The 17,459-nt window shown below is 40.4% G+C and overlaps 2 protein-coding genes across 10 annotated transcripts in view; one reads left to right on the forward strand and one right to left on the reverse strand.

The window, feature by feature from the left end:
- The window catches only part of kdm2bb (lysine (K)-specific demethylase 2Bb), a 29,775-nt gene extending 24,055 nt beyond the window's left edge, over positions 1-5,720 (forward strand). For all 4 annotated transcript variants that reach the window (XM_026173894.2, XM_026173895.2, XM_026173896.2 and 1 more), the window contains exons 20-21: positions 1,321-1,539; positions 3,522-5,720. In XM_026173894.2, coding sequence (XP_026029679.1) covers positions 1,321-1,539; positions 3,522-3,703 — 401 coding nt within the window. In that variant the 3' untranslated portion in view covers positions 3,704-5,720. The remainder of the gene's footprint in view (positions 1-1,320; positions 1,540-3,521) is intronic.
- The window catches only part of rnf34b (ring finger protein 34b), a 40,961-nt gene that overhangs the window by 12,754 nt on the left and 10,748 nt on the right, over positions 1-17,459 (reverse strand). For 2 of the 6 annotated variants that reach the window (XM_026173920.2, XM_080304299.1), the window contains exons 3-8: positions 16,008-16,532; positions 12,296-12,358; positions 11,972-12,173; positions 11,856-11,879; positions 11,619-11,660; positions 7,294-10,061 (exon numbers count right to left, since the gene is read on the reverse strand). In XM_026173920.2, coding sequence (XP_026029705.1) covers positions 9,877-10,061; positions 11,619-11,660; positions 11,856-11,879; positions 11,972-12,173; positions 12,296-12,358; positions 16,008-16,532 — 1,041 coding nt within the window. In that variant the 3' untranslated portion in view covers positions 7,294-9,876. Of the gene's footprint in view, positions 1-7,293; positions 10,062-11,618; positions 11,661-11,855; positions 11,880-11,971; positions 12,174-12,295; positions 12,359-16,007; positions 16,533-17,459 lie in introns of those variants that run through there. The other 4 variants (XM_080304301.1, XM_080304302.1, XM_080304300.1 and 1 more) reach the window with 3 other exon arrangements.

The raw sequence follows: 17,459 nt of genomic DNA on the forward strand, positions 1-17,459 counted from the left end.
CAGCAAGTGTGAGCACCTCAGTGGCAAAATGGATGTCCCAGCAAATTCTCCCCAAAGTCAGACTGTGCAATGTGCAGAAAAACACAAGAGCTACATCTCAGAGACTACAAGTCTCTGTTAGCATTTTGCATGTCAAAGCTCGTGATGGCAAAATTGGAAAAAAGACTGAACAAGTATGACTTCTTTGAAAGGGTTGCCAGGGGAACGTATCTTCTCTCTAAAAAAGAGGCTTAGGTTTGCATCTGCGCAAACCACAAGACTTTGAGACCAAAGTGGAGGTGTTTGGCCATAATAGATAGGAAAAGTAGATTGATTGGTGCATAGATTAACTGATTGATCCTAAAAGGGAAATTATTGTGTTACAACATTAAGAATAACAATAGTACCGTGTACTGTAGATAAATAACAAAGTTAAAATGTTTCAGGTGCATAGTGAAGGGCCTTTACTGTGTGATGGATGTGTGCAAAATCTGCATACAACAGTGACTTTGAAACCCCCCCCCAATAAAAATAAAAATGAGGCAAAGTTAAAGAAGAGTAAAAATTAAGACTGAGATTGAGCAAGAGTAGTGTAAATTGCATTTATCATAAATAATATGTAGACTATAAATACTGCCTCGGGCAGGATTTTAAACATACTTTACTCTCCCTGCTCAGTAGTTCTTAGTTTGTCTGATTTCTTACTGAACCCATGTGAAGACAGAGCAATTCATTGTTTGACTTTAAAGTGGTCCTGCAGGGTCTGTCCAGGCAGCATCCTGACCTAAACTAAATTGAGACCTTTGAGTAGTATCAGAAATGAATGAAAAGAGCTCTGTGTCAACAAATTCTGATAACTGACCAAAATAAAACATCAAATTAATCAGTCTATCAATAATTGGCCACTTCCTTACCTGGTCTGTAACTCAGACCGAGAGCCAACCCACTGGTTCCTGTTGAAGACCTGCATACATTTAAAAAGTCTGGCCTCTCCAATTTAGCAAATTGCTGTAACTGGTGTATTTTCTGTTGAATGCAGAATTATCAGCCATGAATGAATGCAAAATTGGAGTCTTGGCTAAAGCAGCCATGTTGTAGGAACATGTCACCCAGATGTGCGATGTGTGCCTTTAATGTTGTTTGTAGACAACAATGCAGCTTTGTGGCAGAGAGATGAGTTATGTCAGGCTTTAGATCCAGAGACAGCAGTTGTTAGTAGGATTACTTCACTGTTGGGGGATTTGTTTCTTTTCCATGCTCATTAACTATATACCATGAATCATCTCTCTTTACTTAATCCCTCTGGTAATCTCCTCCCCTGTGTTTTTACACATTTTGTAGGTCAGTTGGACAACAGGAGTAAACTGCGTAACGTAGAGGACCTGCGTCTGGCAGGGTTGGACATCACTGACACGTCTCTGCGCCTCATCATTCGTTACATGCCCCTCTTATCTAAGCTGGACCTCAGCTACTGCAACCACGTTACTGACCAGTCGGTTAACATCCTGACTGCTGCGGGGACAACCACCAGAGACTCACTCACTGACATCAATCTGTCAGGTATGAGTCTGTCTTTGTAGGCTCTAAATCTGCCTGGATTAGACTCATTGCACTGACTTGTGGCTGAAATCAAAATGTATTAGACCTGAATACTGAATTATCACCTCTGTCCCCTTTAGATAATCCCAGTGAATGATAAGATAAGATAAGATAGAACTTTATTAATCCCTCGGGTGGGTTCCTCTGGGAAATTCGACTTCCAAAAAGCACAGCAACGACCGAAGTTACAGTTACAGAATTGTTATATATATATATATATATATATATATATATATATATATATATATATATACACACACACACACACACATATATAAATACAGAGACAAATATAAATAAAATATACAAAGGGGATAAATAGAATAAATAGGAATAAAAAATAAAAATACAAGTGAATTGCACATTTCAAGTATTGAGTATTGAATGTATAAAACAGCTTGATATTTAGCCCCATTAGCAACACCGTGCTTTAGAAAACTTGGGTCCAATATTAATAAATAATGCAGTTATAGTACTGTGCAAATAACTCCCATCACCCCTCATTCCTTTATATGTTGCTGGGAAAATTGAAATTAGGTGCAGAAGTTTATTAAAAATTGTGCAAATATACACTGAAGTACAGCATATACGGCAAAAACAGTTTGTGCAGTTTTAATGAGATTAAAAGTCAATATTCGGTCTTTATTCTTTAACATAGCCTGAACTCTCTTAGGGTTAGGCTTCTTGAAGGACATTCAAAGCTCTACTTTGGATGTCGGCTGCCTTTTTTTCTGCTCCCTGTCAAGATGATCCCACACTACTTCAGTAATGCTGAGGTCTGGGCTCTGAGGAGGCTGATCCATGACTGATGGTGTTTTCGTCATGTGTTTGTCTATCCAGGTATGCTTTTACTGTATTAGCAGTGCATCATGTTGAAAAATGAAGCCGCTGCCAATCAGATGCTTTCCAGATGGTATTACATGGTGAATGAAAATCTGACGGTACTTTCCTGCGTTCCATTAATTTTGACAAGATCCACAATACCAGATGGCTGTAGACACTCACTGTTGTATCTCCATACAAACGAACGATGATGATAATTGATGATTTCAAATCCTTAAGAGTGGCGTCTTGACAGCCAGCCATCCACTGAGACTGATTCTGACTTGATGTTTGTAGACCGCAAAGTAGGCTTCAGTGAACAGTAGATGGATCAACTGAGGGGCCAGGTGCATGTCTCAGGTCCTGTGTTCAGTCTTTGGATGTTTTTCTAGTTCTTCAGGACCCAGCTTTCAGATACTGTTTATCTGTTGTAGATAGATTTTTGTAGCCCTGCCACTTCTTCTTTGGTCCTGTGCTTGTTTAGTTTTGCATTGCGCACCAGGCAGAGCTGACTGGCTACTAGTAATGTTTTTTAAATTTCTTTTTTGCTAAGCTTTCTGTTATGTGTTGACACAACACTGGTTTATCCCTAGATTTAGGTACCTTTTTGGTTCTTAAATGATTCATAGGTCAGTCTTAAGTGGCTTTGGCTTAACAAACAAACAGACAAACAAAAACATTACTCTGAAAATGTCAGGTACAAGGACTGGACTGAAAAATAGTGAAAAGCAGCCAGTGTGTAAGAAAAATTGCCTTCACAAAGCCTATTGCTTAAGATCGCATGAAGAAATTCCTAGAAAATCTGGCTCCTTGGATCCAAAGCATAAAGAAATGAGGGGTGAGTCAAGACTTTTGCACAGTACTGTAATTTTGGAGAGGAAATCTTGTTCAGTGGCCTGTGCAGAACTGATAAAAATAACTCAATACTTTTCCTCCAAGAATATTATCAAATGGTAAACGCGGTAAATCAAAGGGCCATTTTAGAAACCTCACCATACTGAGACCGTTTGAGCTCCTGTCCCAAAAGGCTGATTAATCCATGCGTGTGCAGAGTCTGTTTCAGCGCAGGTGACCTGTTATACACCATTTAATTTTTTTCCCAACCCAATTTCTCCCTGCAGTCTGTAACAGGGTCACAGACCAGTCGCTGACCTATTTCAAGCGCTGTGGAAGCATTTGCCATATCGACCTGCGATACTGCAAACAGGTGACCAAGGAAGGATGTGACCAGTTCATCGCCGAAATGTCCGTCAGTGTGCAGTTTGAACTCATTGAGGATAAACTGCTGCAGAAGATCAGTTAGGCACACGGACAACTCTGGTGTGATTTTTTATTTTTTTTTCACAAGTAGTAAAAGTGCCGTCCACATGGAGGCAGCAGAAGACTGCTTACTTGTGTGTGAAAGAGCGTGAAGGACTCCTGTAAAACTGATATAAAGGGAGTTTGCGCTGCTAAGCAAGAATGTAAAAATGGTCCTGTAATGGAGATATATATATATATATGTATATATATATATAAGTTTTTGTTGTCACACCTGTTTATACGTTATTTATTCTTTATATTGATTGTTTTATGTATTGTATCCTGGTTATCTTTTTGGTGTTTATAGACTATTTTTTGTTTCAATGCAAAGTTTATTGCATTATAGAAGAATATTTTTGTATCAGAAAGTGTTTCATACATTTATGTGCAGTATTAAATGGACCACTGTAGTGGCTCCATGCTGTAGTGGTTTTCAAATTCGCCTAATAAGCGAAGGAACCCCCAGTATCCGGGGAGGAGACACGAATCCCTTTGAGGACTGCGTCAGGAAGGGCATTCGGACATAAAAAAAGAAAAACAACAGCCAAATTAAAACACGCGGAGCTACCCGCTGTGGTGACCCCTTTCCAATAAGGGAGTGGCTAAAAGTAGCTTTTATTAAATGCACCACTGTACAGTATCACAGCACTGAAAGCGATTATTAGTTGGCATTACTGTTAAGCTTTTTATTGTCGAGAGACAAAGGTCTAACGATTTGTTGCCAGACTTGTAGGATGGTAGTTTTTGTTTGTGTGGGTGTTTTTATATTTTATTATTGTATATGCCAGAGTTCTGCTTCCTTTTAGATAAAGGTACTGTATATTTTGTTTTCCATGTCCGTTTGGATGAAATATCTAGTTATTTGCACTGATGTGGTCAATACGAATACATGAATGCATTCTTACATACACTATACAGTGTACAGTGTATAAAGCATATTTTTTAAACACTAAAACGTTCTGCTAATTTTACTAACAGCTTGTAGGTAACTGGGCTATTATAAGATAAAAACATCTCCATTACTCTTTAGTATTCCCGGTGCTTTGTGGAAGGAAGCGTTTTAGCTCTGCATGCAGACATGTTTACACCACTGTCAGTAGAGTTAGTAACAGTTAAACGATATAACCATGTTTACTCCCGCTGAACTCCACGTTACCATAAAGAAGAGACTGTGCTGAATCATGCAAGGAGTAAAGAATCTGTAAAGCCCATAAGGTTTAAATTTAGAAAAGAGGATCAGACATACAAATGAAAAATGCAGCTGAGTGTCTCTACTTTGTAAATCGCTCTTATTTTGGGCTTTATATGCCTAAAGTGTCATGTTCCAAGGAAATTGACAACAACATTGAGAAAACAAGTGAAACCAATAACAGTGAAGCCATTCCAATCTCAAAATGTGAGGCCTTCACCAGAAACTCAGCATGAGACCAAATACACTGTATCCAGTGTAGGAGAAAAGTGAAAAGGTCAGCAGAGGGTTGTATGAAAGATTTCTGTAAAATATAAAAGTTAAAAAAGGCTTTTTTTCTTTGTTAGCCAGAAAGTTCACTGAAAACAAAAAACACATTAACACTGGTTTATTTTTTATTTTTTTATGATATTTTGAGTTGATCTTCTGATGTAAGTACATTGTGACCTGTCATTCAGTGATAAAGTTTCAAATTCATAAGCAATGTTCTTACTGTGCACCTATACTCTTTATAATTGTATTAAGACATTCAGAAGTCGTTGGAAGTTTTGACTGACTCATGAGTTTAGTGATTAATAGAATTTCGTTTTCCTCTTTAAAACTCCAGATTTTTCTAAAATGAAGTCTTTTGCGTAATTTTTGAATAGCACTCCAGTCCATACAGTTCAGTGGATGGGTTTACATTTAAAATTTTATGTTTTTATTAAAAGGCCGTGTCTCCATGAAATATTTTAGTACATTACTTCAGATCTATTTATCTGTACATAATGTACACGCAAAGCCTCTTCAGAGTCGACCTTTGAGATATTAAATTCATTTTAAATACTGATGAGTGTGTGAGTTTCGTCCTTTGGGTTTAATCAGTAACAGGTTTGTATCTTATACTGGAAAGCTGGTCATGTTAGATTTACCTCTGTGTTTAATACACGCTGGCTCCTATACAGTACTGTGCAAAACTCTTGAGCCACCCCTCATTTCTTTATATTTTACTTGTAACGAGCCAGACTTTATTGAGAATTTTAAAAGTGGTCTTGAACAGTATTTCTCCTGGGTTTCTGGAGGTCTTTCAAAGTTTGATTTTGGAAATTGTCTGCTTTTTCAAAAAAGTCTTTAACTCTATTGGCCCCTCTGTGCTCACTATAATCAGCACCTCGCTGTTCTCTGGTCAAGTCCCTGCTAATTTTAAGTACACTATCATCCATCCATTTACAAAACAAAAAACAAGCTTGACCCTTCTCTTCTTAGCAATTAGAGACCAATTTTAAAATGTCATTTATTGCTAAGATTTTAGAAAAGGCTGTGGCTAAGCAGCTTACTTGGACAAATACAGTTTACATGGCAAATTTCAATCTGGTTTTCTAGAGCTCATTCTACTGAAACTGCATTTCTTAGTGTCCAGTGAGATTTTGATGCCGACTGAGGCTGGAGACTGTTCTGGTCTACTAATATTGGACCTGATCTCCACTTTAGATACTGCTCACCACCACATTTTGTTTTATAGGCTAAAATGTTGGGTGAGTATATCTGGATCTGCTCTGGAGTGGTTCGCATCATCTGTCTGAACGAAGCTTTCCTGCTTCAGGTCCTTGTCTTCTTCCTTTAGCTATGGTGTGCCACAAGGTTCTGTACTAGGACCTTTAATATTTCTATTATATCTGCTCCCTCTTCAGCACATTTTGAGCACCTTTGAGGGCATTTGCTATATATTCCCTTGTATATCTCTTTTAAGCCCCAAGATGTTTCTAAGCTGCATATCCTGAATAAGTGCCTAGCCTTGTCCAACTTAATTTTTTCGTCATTAAGCCCCTTTTTGAGCCCCTGAGAGATTTATGCCTAGTTTGTTGCTGATCCAACTGCAGTGGCTCCCCATTAAATTGAGAGTCCATTTCAAGATTCTGGTTCTGACTTTTACAGCTCTTCATGGACATGGACCAGCAATTAAAAACTTTCTAGATTTGCATTTAGGTAACGATTTCCTTTTTTGTGAGGGACTTATCTTTTTCTTAAAAGGTGCTGTAAAATACAATTTTACTTTTTCAGTAATTTTGAGTCCAGTCCTACTCTGTAACCATTTTCACAGAAAAGTTTCTTTTATCCATCATTTGTTCCCATTTCTTGGAAAAAAAAATCCAATATAACACAGTTTGACAGGCATACAAATGTATTTTTACTTCAACAGGATGATTCCCAAACCATTGACACTATAGCTGCAATGCTGTCTGGAAAGTGTCTGATTACCTTAATTTTTTTGTATTGTAATGATCCCAAACACACCGCCATTGCAGTAAAAGCATACTTGGATAGAAAAACACTATCAGTCATGGATTGGCTCAAGACTTTTAAACAGTATATCAATCAGTGAGAATATCACAGTTTTATAAAATGAAAAGCAGGGTTTTACATTCTGGTTTGTAGTACTGCATTTTATTGAATCTAATAAATTCTTTTTTTAATATCTTGATTACCAAAATAAAAAGGTTGAACAGTCAAAAATATAAAGATCCAGGATTACGAGTGCTTATGATGTGCTCTCACTCTGATAATACCTTAGCTGCCCGTGAGTGACATCTTTGAGAGACAGCAGCAACAACAAACTGACAGAGTAACAGCGACTGCTACATCGCACGGTGCGAGTGAATTGGAAGCAGAAGACAACAGAAAGGTTGTAGAAAGCAAGACTATGATGCAACTTTAATAGTGAGAGACATGATCAAACTCATGTGACCATAACTAGCAGAAATACATTCTGAAAAACAGTAAATTCTCCTTTTTTTAAACCTTTGTAATGATTAGAATTTTTAATCCTGTCAACTCCAAGGTAAATGGAAAAATATACATTTAATAAAGTATCAGTAAACAACAATAAAAGCTATCTATGCAATTTACTTAACAGCGATTAAATTGCAGTTATTTTATTTACCACAGGCATACTGTACACACAGATACTTCAGTGACATCCGAGTTAACTGGATCTCGTGACAAGAACAAAATGTTTTATTTGCATAACAGGTTAAAGTAAATCAGGCTGCCTCTTACTGTGTGATGGATATTTGGAAACGACGTGGCAAAACGTCTGCGTGAGGAAGTTTCACTCAAAAAAAAAAAGAGTAGCACCTGTTACCTTCCTACGATCTGACATTAAAAAGGATGACACAAACACGTGATCAATTTGGAAATGAAACGGTATTGCTTGGTGAAAGCTATAGAAGACTAAACCAACTTTAAAATGTAGATAAATATAGGGGCTAAACTCAAGGTCCACTTAGTACCTCCTACTGGGACGTCCAGCAGCATGTCATGGGTTTGTTTTCATTAAATGAAGCTGCTCACTTCATTCGCTCCTGTGTCGTCCTCACCTCTCAGCTCCTCCCGGCAAAGATGGGAGAGAGATTTGAGTACAGAAGCTGCCAAATGAGAAACTCTTGCTTCCATTGTGTCAGACCTATTAGGCAACATCACTTATTTATGATAGGCTGCACAGCAGGATCATTTGTCAGCCCGACTGGTTCTACTGTCCACAGAAAAATTCCCTTAGAAGCTGGTAAAATGCAAGAAGACTTAAACTGATTAACTTAGTTGTGCATTTATAGCTGTGTTACAGTTGTTGATTTAATCATCTTCTAAGTCCTTCATGGATAAGTGATATGTTATCTCTTCTGCTTTTTTGTATCAGGAAACGTAGTTGGTAACAACTGCTACACAATTTTGCAGTAAAATTATATTCCACTGTGTTAGAGTTACTGTGAGATGATGGAATAAAACTGTCTCACGTGCATCCTGTCTATAATCACTGGTGGACGTGTGAGATTTATAAATCAGTTTAGCTCCTAAGGTACATTTAACGATGACTGTGAGGAGAAATGGACCAGTAGGAGAAAGGACGTGGGGAAATAAAATGTACACAGGAGAAGAAGGAGGCCTTTCACATGATCTCCCACCTTAAGTCATGCGACATCAAGGAACATGTCAATGGCAAATCAATGAACGATCACATTACAGAGACTGTAAAATGCAGCAAAAAGCTCTACAACAAGCTTGAAAGTGGGCCTTGAGTTCATTTTGTTGTCGTTGTCTTAATAAACATTCGCACAGTAGATCTAGCAGGAATGTACACTGTGACTTAACCAACCGGCAAACTGCAGGAGTCTTGGATGAGACAACGGAGAAACGATCCTTCACACAGTAAGTGTTAACCGGCTCACGTGTACACACTCTGTTTCCCCAAAGTTCATTTGAGTAAATGGAAAAATAAGAATAAGGTATCACACCAAGCTTGCTGGTTATGTGATGCATATACTGTGAAACTTAACCAAATATCAACTCAAGGCATGATTTTTTTTGGCACCCTACATGCTCCTGTGTGAGACGACCTGGTGCATAATAAATATTTTCTAAGAACACTTCTTTTTTATTTTTTACTTTTTTCTGATATTGCACATCCTAAAAAGAAACAAAGAAACAAACAAAACAACACTGAAGGAGAATGACACAATGCCATGTGGCATGACTGTGTAAACCATACTGACTCAAACCCTGGGATCTTATATTTTAACTGCTTCTCTTCCCCACAAATAACAAGGCGGTCCACTTCAAGTACCCGCAGGACCACCTCCTGCCCACTCCTCTCTTGTGGGTCGAATCTATACAGACACTGGCGAGTACAACGTGATGGCAGGGGCTTCTGCTGTGTGTTTTACGACCAAAGACAGAGAAAATGAAAGTCCCGATGTAGCCGATGCCGGTCCACCAGGGTACAGAAAGGGGGACTGGAACATAAGTTAGTAAGGAGGGCAGGGGGGCAAACCGTGGTAGGCCAGATACAACAGTCTGGTTTTCAAGACCGAGAAGTTGCTCACGCCTGCTGCAGCATTAGGCCCTGTGAGACGTCATGCACAGCAGTTCATTCTCAGTGATAAATTCAGGGCTCGGGCCACGCCTGAGAGCCGCGCCGACATTCACCCACTCACCCACGCTCACACTGAGTTTTAAGACTTGAAGACATGCACGGCCCGCACAACATACTGCCTGCAGATGGGGCACTCGCTCATCCTCTTTCCGCATTTGGTGCAAGTTACCATGTGACCACATTCCAGTAACACACAGTCAATGATGGCATCCATGCAGATGCGACACAGGTTTTCATCAGCCGCCAGCTGAGCTTTGACGCCATCTGTGGATGGGAATATATATATATATATATATATGTAAAATAAATATTTTCAATAAGAAATCCTTCTTTGCTGTGGGCTCATAAGAGTGTATGGAGATCAGCGTTGAGGTGCAGATGCAAGACAGAATAATAAGCACAAACACCATCACCAATGTTCGGCCCAGTAAACTACAGCCCTACACTCCCTGTGGGTTTGAGATGTTATTTAAAATGATAAAGTACTTTGAAGCTTTATTGCAGATATTTATATCTACACTTCTTGTGAGGTGGAAGCTCTCCATCTCCAGCGATTAAAAATATTACCATTCATTTTATTTGGTGACAAGTTAGTTCTCGGACTAATCTAAATCCCTGCACTTTCCATGCCAAAGTAAAAAAACACAAAGAACAAAAAACTAAACTAAAAAACTTAAAAGCATGTGGTCCTTCCTCTTGGACTGAAACAGTGAAGCCAGTACTGAGGTACTAAAAACGGGTGAAGCTCTAAAATGCCACAAGATGCTGCCATCTCATTTAAATCTGATTAAGGATTAAAGACAGGCATTATTAGGGGTACGGCAACTTTGATTGACATGTCGATGCCAACGAGGCTTGCTTGACTGTCTTTGTGGTGTTGGTTCCTTTTGGAGCCCTGTATATTGCAAACAATATGGCCTTCTGTATGGTTAACTGAACTAGCAGACATGTCAAGAGGTCTGTGCTCTGGTTTTAGTCTAGGCTCTATTTTGAAATGTGTGTGTTAGTGCCAAATAGAGCAACATAAACCTGTCTGTGCTAAATGTTTCCATGTGCAGGGCAAAATAGGGGGTTTTATTTATTTGAGATGGAGATAAAATATCGATACTAACAAAAGGAAACTGCTGAGCCGTCCTGTGACAGCTTGTGAACAGAGCCATGCATAATGATCAACACATGCTGATGGTAGGCAGACAGCCTCTCCCATCAAAACTATTTAAAATCACAGCGGCAAATTGTATCAGTGCTCTGGTTTTACTAACACTTAAATGATTTCTGACTGATCAGCTGACTGGCCTAAATCTGGGTCCTGCTGCTCACATCTAGCGTGACAGGAAAAGACCAATGCAGCTGCAGCCTGTCTGCTGCCTGTGCACAGCTGACTAATAAGAGGAGCTAATGTGATCCGCAAGCCCTTCATGTCAACGAGGACGCTTGACAATGCAATTACACCTGAAGACATGCTGCCACTGAAGCACCATGACGGCTCATCAAGAGGTAAAAGCCCTTAAAGAGGGCATTAACGACGGCATGAGAGGCTGTCCTTCAGAATAAACAGAGATGATGTACACAGGAGAAGAAGCACGAGTGACAGAATGCAGACACACCGAACCAGGCAGGAAATAATGACTTAATAAAAAGCACCCTTGCAAGATCACAACAAAGAGGAAGATGGTAAAGGACGGGGTGAGTAAAAGCAGCTGCAGCATGCCTTAACTGGTCTAGCAGATGAGTTGCAAATGCAGTATCAGTACAATGGCGATCATGGAGGAGATGGAAATAGTGTGTGATGTGGCTTTTTTTTTTAGAAACACATCTTACCTCCAACTCCACTGTTGCAGAGAGGTGGAGGATATGCAACCACTATATAGTTAAGAAGGGGCAGTAACAAAGAAGATTAGTTTGGGGGACGTGAACTTGCTCATTAATATAAAAAGTGAAGCAGCAAATAAGCAGGTTGTTTTGCATTAAATGCTTCCTCACATAATTACAGCACATCAGCGGCATAAATGCAATGTTGTAATCACAGATGAATAGACATAATTAAATGTAAGTTACCTGCAGTTATGTTGACATTTTCCACTAAAGCACAAGGAGAAAAAAAAAAGTGTTCATCAAGCAAAAAATAAAAATAGTGAAATTTGTAAGAAACAATGAAAATTCAAAGCTCTCACTTGACTTCCTGTTCTGCTCGTTTTCTCTGTAGAGTCGATGCACTCGCTCCAGCAGCTCCCACTTCTCGCAGCAGCCAGAGTAATTGACAAAGTTCCTGGCGAGAATCTCTTTCAGCTGGCGGACGGACAGGTTTTCTATCGCCTCTTCGTTGTCGAGATCCGACAGCGAGGCTCTGATCCTCCTTTGTGTCGCCGGACTGACCTGCAATCCACACACAGCAGCAGAGCCGTAATCACTTACAGAACAACAGGATAGCATTTCCTTTGACTTTAAAGATACGGACAGTTCGACGCTGTAGATGTGCACAAAAGCGGGTCTCACACCTCTATGAGACTTTCCGTGGGCTCCAGGTTCAAGAGGGATGCTGTTGGAGTATCATCATGCTCCTGTGTGAGTGGAGACAAACAGTCAGGTTAACTTAAGTCAGATCCAACTGTCACAATGATTTTGAACTTGTTAAGATAAATACCAAAGACTTCTCAGGTGTGACAATGACTGATTTTCGTAGTTCGTAGTTTAACTCATAAGATCTAATGCACATCCCATATTAGTTCTTTTCCCTGTGTAAAAATACTTTAAAAATCTCAGGTATATAATGCACATTCATGCTCCTCCCTGAGCCTGGTTCTACTGGAGGTTTCTTCTTGTTATAAGCGAGTTTTTCCTTCCCACTGTTGCCAAAAGCTAGTTCAAAGGGGCCATCTGATTACTGGAGTTCTCTCAGTATTGTTGTACGGTCTTTACCTTACAATATAAAGCGCCTTGAGTTCGACTGTTGTGTTGGTGCTACATAAATAAAACTGAATTGAAGTTATTTACACGACTTTTTGTTAGAACAACCTATTCTTTCAGAATACATGTGCTACAACACTATTGAATGAATGCATAAAATGTTACATCACAATAAAAAGTTCTATACAAGAACCACTCGGTTATTGCAGTTAAAAAAAAAAAAGACACTGCAGAGATAAACATTACATACTTTGCCATTTTACCTGATGGCTTAGACCTCTTTTGGTCAAAGTAACAAATGTGGAACCTTTATGGAAAGCATAATAAAATAAATTGTTCCTGCTCTGTGTGACAAGGTTTCATCATTGCCACGATAAAAGAAATTACTTTACCGCTATCTGTGACTTTAACTGCTCAGAAAGCCAACGAATGAACAGAACGAAAGGAGCTACAGAAGAGTTTAGGCTCTGTTTTGTGTAGCTGTGCTATCACTGCTGATATTGCCCTCTTTGTTCTTTTATCTGTGTGACAAAACGAACTCGTGAGGCACTGAAATAAGCTCTAATTGATACCACTGAGTTCAGCGCCTCTCCTTCTAGACCATAAAAACTAAACTCCCTCTCTCTGCTTCAGCACATTCCCGCAGACCATTGTCTTTCTTGAATAAAGACGTGTTAATAATGAATCCATCAGGAGCGCTGCTAGGTGCCTAACGCTTTGTGCAGACATCGTGCTTTTGCTCAGACGGCACTCCTCAGAGACACAAACATGAGCTGCAGTCTCGACTCTCACAGAGAGCCGAACCTCAGTGGAACACATGAATGATGTTAGATTTTATTCAACCATCAAAACGACATAGAAGTACTAGAAAGCACTTGAATTAACCAGCAAGGCTGCAGAAGCACAAGCAGAAACAAAACGTTCAGAAGGCTTTTGTGTACAACAAAACATACACGGGCTAGATAGTTTTTATTTTGGCTCTGCACAGAAGGATTTCCTTGAAATGTGTCAGGTTCCATCACATGCTTACTGATTCATAGATTTGATACCAAATGTTAGCAAAAAATGTCCAGACATTTTCAAGGGCCATAACCTCCTGGACGGATGCCGATATCGTCGTATCTCATGCCAGAGAGCTACAAATGTCAAGGTAATTTAAAAGAGAAATTACGGCATCTTGTCAAACAAAGAGGCTTCTAGTTTTGACATTATATTGTGATAAAACAATCCTGTCAATCATCCTGTGCACTGAAATGTTAAATCTCAAAGCAACTGATCCAATTTCCCCCCCTTTCTTTGATATTCAGTCTATTTTCCAGCTCCAGTCTGAAAAGTGACACCAATATCCCCCAAACATCGCCTCAGACAAAATGGGTTATTCATCAAAAGCAACGATGTGTACGGTCCTTTTTTTTGTGAAAATGGTTGAAGTGGTATCAACTCGAGAGTTTGAATATCTAAGTGAGCATGAAAATCTTACTCAGTTCATGCAGTGGCTTTGCATTATCACACAAAAAACTGCATCACCCAAAAAGGTATTTCACTGCAATGTGTAGTTTCAGAAGCTAAAGCTAATAGACGACAAGTGATGTTAACCACTAATCAATCACAAAGCAGAGCCCTGAGCAAAGTGGACACTGTCATTTAAAAAAAGAAAACAAAACAAACAAAAGCAGACACCACACTAGGGACATTATCAGGAATTATTTCACAACCCCACAGATCTCAACATATAACATATATATCTGCAACATGCAGGATCTGTGTGGCTTGTCCTGCTGAAATGGTGCCAACTCCAGCACCGGGCATCTTTGTCACTCATCGGTCCTTCTGCTGGAGCAGAAATAGAGACTCCACTGTAGCCCATCTGCTTCAAGTTTTGATGTGTTGCATGCTCAGAGATGCTCTTCTGCATACCTTTGTTTTAACTAGTGGTTACTTGACTTGCATTTGCCTTCGTATCAGGCTATTCTACTCTGACCTCTGGCATCTTCTTGCCCAGAGGTTTGCAGATTCTTGGATATTTTCTTTATTTCAGACAATTCTCCATAAACCGTAGAAATGATTGTGCAGGAAAATCCGAGCAGTTTCTGACATGCTCAGCTCGCCATTCTGATGCTCTGTTTGAACTTGAGCTGCCGACCTTGTCTAAAGGCCTAAATGCACTGATTTGCTGTCATGCGATTTGCTGATATTCAAACAGCAAAAATCAGATGTACCTAAAACGTGACTGTGTCTTTATGTTAATTCACTGAGCTTTTGTAACTATACGTGGAAGTTTCGTCTGCCACCACACTTTTACTGGCAATGATGCCTGTTAATTCTCAGTTAATTTTAATGATGAGGTATATTTTAGGAAGACCACGGCACAAATATATCTGGTACATACGTTAGATTAGTTCAGATCTCACCCCCCAAAAAGCCCCATATCCTACATATGTCTAGTCTAAGAGTGCCGTTTGGAGTGATCTAGTTGGACCGTCCAAATTTTTTGACAGATTGTTTTCTCAATAATTCATGAAGTTAGCACAAATGTCTTAGATGACTTTTGCTTTCTTGTCTGACTGTCTTTGTAGTATTTGTGTCAAAATTTGGTGGTAAGAAATTTAAAGTGCCACAAACTAAAATTTGCACAGTGCCCATCCCATGAAGAGATGAGAGGAGGAGTGTACAGTGGTGTTTCTGCTGTTTGGTTGCAGCTGTGACGCTGTGGGGAGTTCTCAACCTGTGCTCCTGTTACATAACAGGCTCAGTACATGTAACAGTACTAAAAAAAGGCAAAGGGCTTAATCTGCCTCGCTGGCTGGTCTGAGGGTTTTGCACTTACACACAGAGTTAGCCCACATAGCTAACACAGCTGTTTTCAGCTGCCACATGGATATTTTGCTGAACACTGCACCAGTACCACGGAGGAGAGTTAACCTTTTTTCCCTTCAATGGAGTCGATTTTTCATTCATAACAAAGCAACAAGACCAGAAAACAAAACAAAACACAGAAAGCAGCACAAAGGAAAGAGTAAAGCATGAAATCAAATGAAACAGACATCTAAGCCCTCCATGCACACGAGAGTGCTTGTTTGTTAGCGAGTTAAAAGGAGAAGAAGTTAAAACAGCCACTCTGAAACTTAATATGTTGATTTCACCTCTGAAATTAATTATCTCGGACAGAATGAGGACAGATGTGAAGGAAGTATGGCGGATGTAAATCAGGGAATGATGCTTGTGCACGTGCGGCTGCCAGGATGCTCGTTGTTAGGATGCTGACACACTCTGAATGAAAGCGGTGTGTTTGTGAGCACAGACCTGGCTGGTGGTCCCTGAGCTGTCACTTGGGCTGAGCACGTCTCCCTGAGAGGCGGACAGGACCGACTGTTCAGAGGTGGAGCGCGTTGCGGAAGGGGGCGAGGCGGCACGTGAGTGCGGGAGCGAGTGCAGGCTGTCTGTGTCATCTCCCCCTTCATCTTCCTCCTCTTCATCTTCCTCCTCCTCCTCCTCCTCCTCCTCCTCCTCATGTGTATCCTCCTCCTCCTCCTCCTCTTCATCCTCCTCATCCTCCTCCATCACCGGTCTCGGGGTCTGCCTCGCGCCCTGTCTCGCGCCCTGGTGACAGAGCACCAGGTCCACCAGGTCCTCCTTCTCCCTGCATGTGTCGGTCGGTATGTTGCGCAGCAGCAGGTACTGGCGCAGGTCCTTCACCCTGAGCTGCATGAGCCGAGGCCGCTGGAAGGCCGTGCCGCGCAGGAGGTGGCAGGTCGTGCAGCAGCGCAGGTTCTCCTGCAGCACCGAGCACAGAGCGCAGAAGCTCTTCTTACAGTCACAGCAGATGTGCTGCAGGGGGAGGAGAGATTGAAAGACAGATGTGATGTGATCAGTTATTCTTTCTCTTCTGACTGACGCAAACAAACTTGTTCTTGAAGTTGTTCTTTTTCAGCAACATAAGGGTGATGATGTTTGGCCTGTTAACTTATAAACTCTTCACCATTTATGCCACTTTAAAAATAAATAAATAAATAAGGGAAACACCTTCTGAAAGAAATCTAATCAGATCAGACCTCTGAAAAATGGGCAAAGTTTAGCTTTTGACAGACATTCCTTTTAATCAGTACTGAGTGCAGCCATGTCCCCATATAGCCACTTATTTAAATACTGCATGCAGGAGTCGCCTGGCTCTGCCTGAATCGCCCTGACAAAGAGAAACCTTAATAACCACGAACACAGAGTCCCATCTGAAACAGTGCCCAGTCATTTCTAGGAAAGAGAGTCCAGAAAAGAGACGTAAACCATCTGTAGCTCCTGGTGATGTTTGACATTTAACAGGCTTAACACTGTCTCCTGATACAGAGCCTCTGAGTAGATTGACACTTCAAATGGGCAGGAAAGCGGGTCGGCCACGGCTGTAAACATTTTCTTATCGCTTGTGCACAAATGTGCTCTTGGTTCACAAGAAGCACATTTGCACCGTAACAGATACTTTGCTTCAATCAGTTGTTGTTAATCCCCCAGCAGGTTTTTTTCCCCCCTTCTTTTTATAAAGATACCATAAAAATACCACACTGACAGTGAAATGGAAGTCAACCCGGCATCTGTGAAGCTGCGTGGAAAGAGGAAGAGTTTTAATCAGTCCGTCTGACTGCCAGGCAGATAAAACTCTGCCATGCTAACATGTTGAGCTGTGCAGACACCCTGGAAAGGTACGGCGCACATTCTAACACAACCACGTAAGATGTTTAGCAGAGTCCTCTTAAAAATAGTTTT

Source organism: Astatotilapia calliptera, chromosome 7, assembly GCF_964374335.1.
Source record: "Astatotilapia calliptera chromosome 7, fAstCal68.1, whole genome shotgun sequence".
Taxonomy (NCBI): Eukaryota; Metazoa; Chordata; class Actinopteri; order Cichliformes; family Cichlidae; genus Astatotilapia; species Astatotilapia calliptera.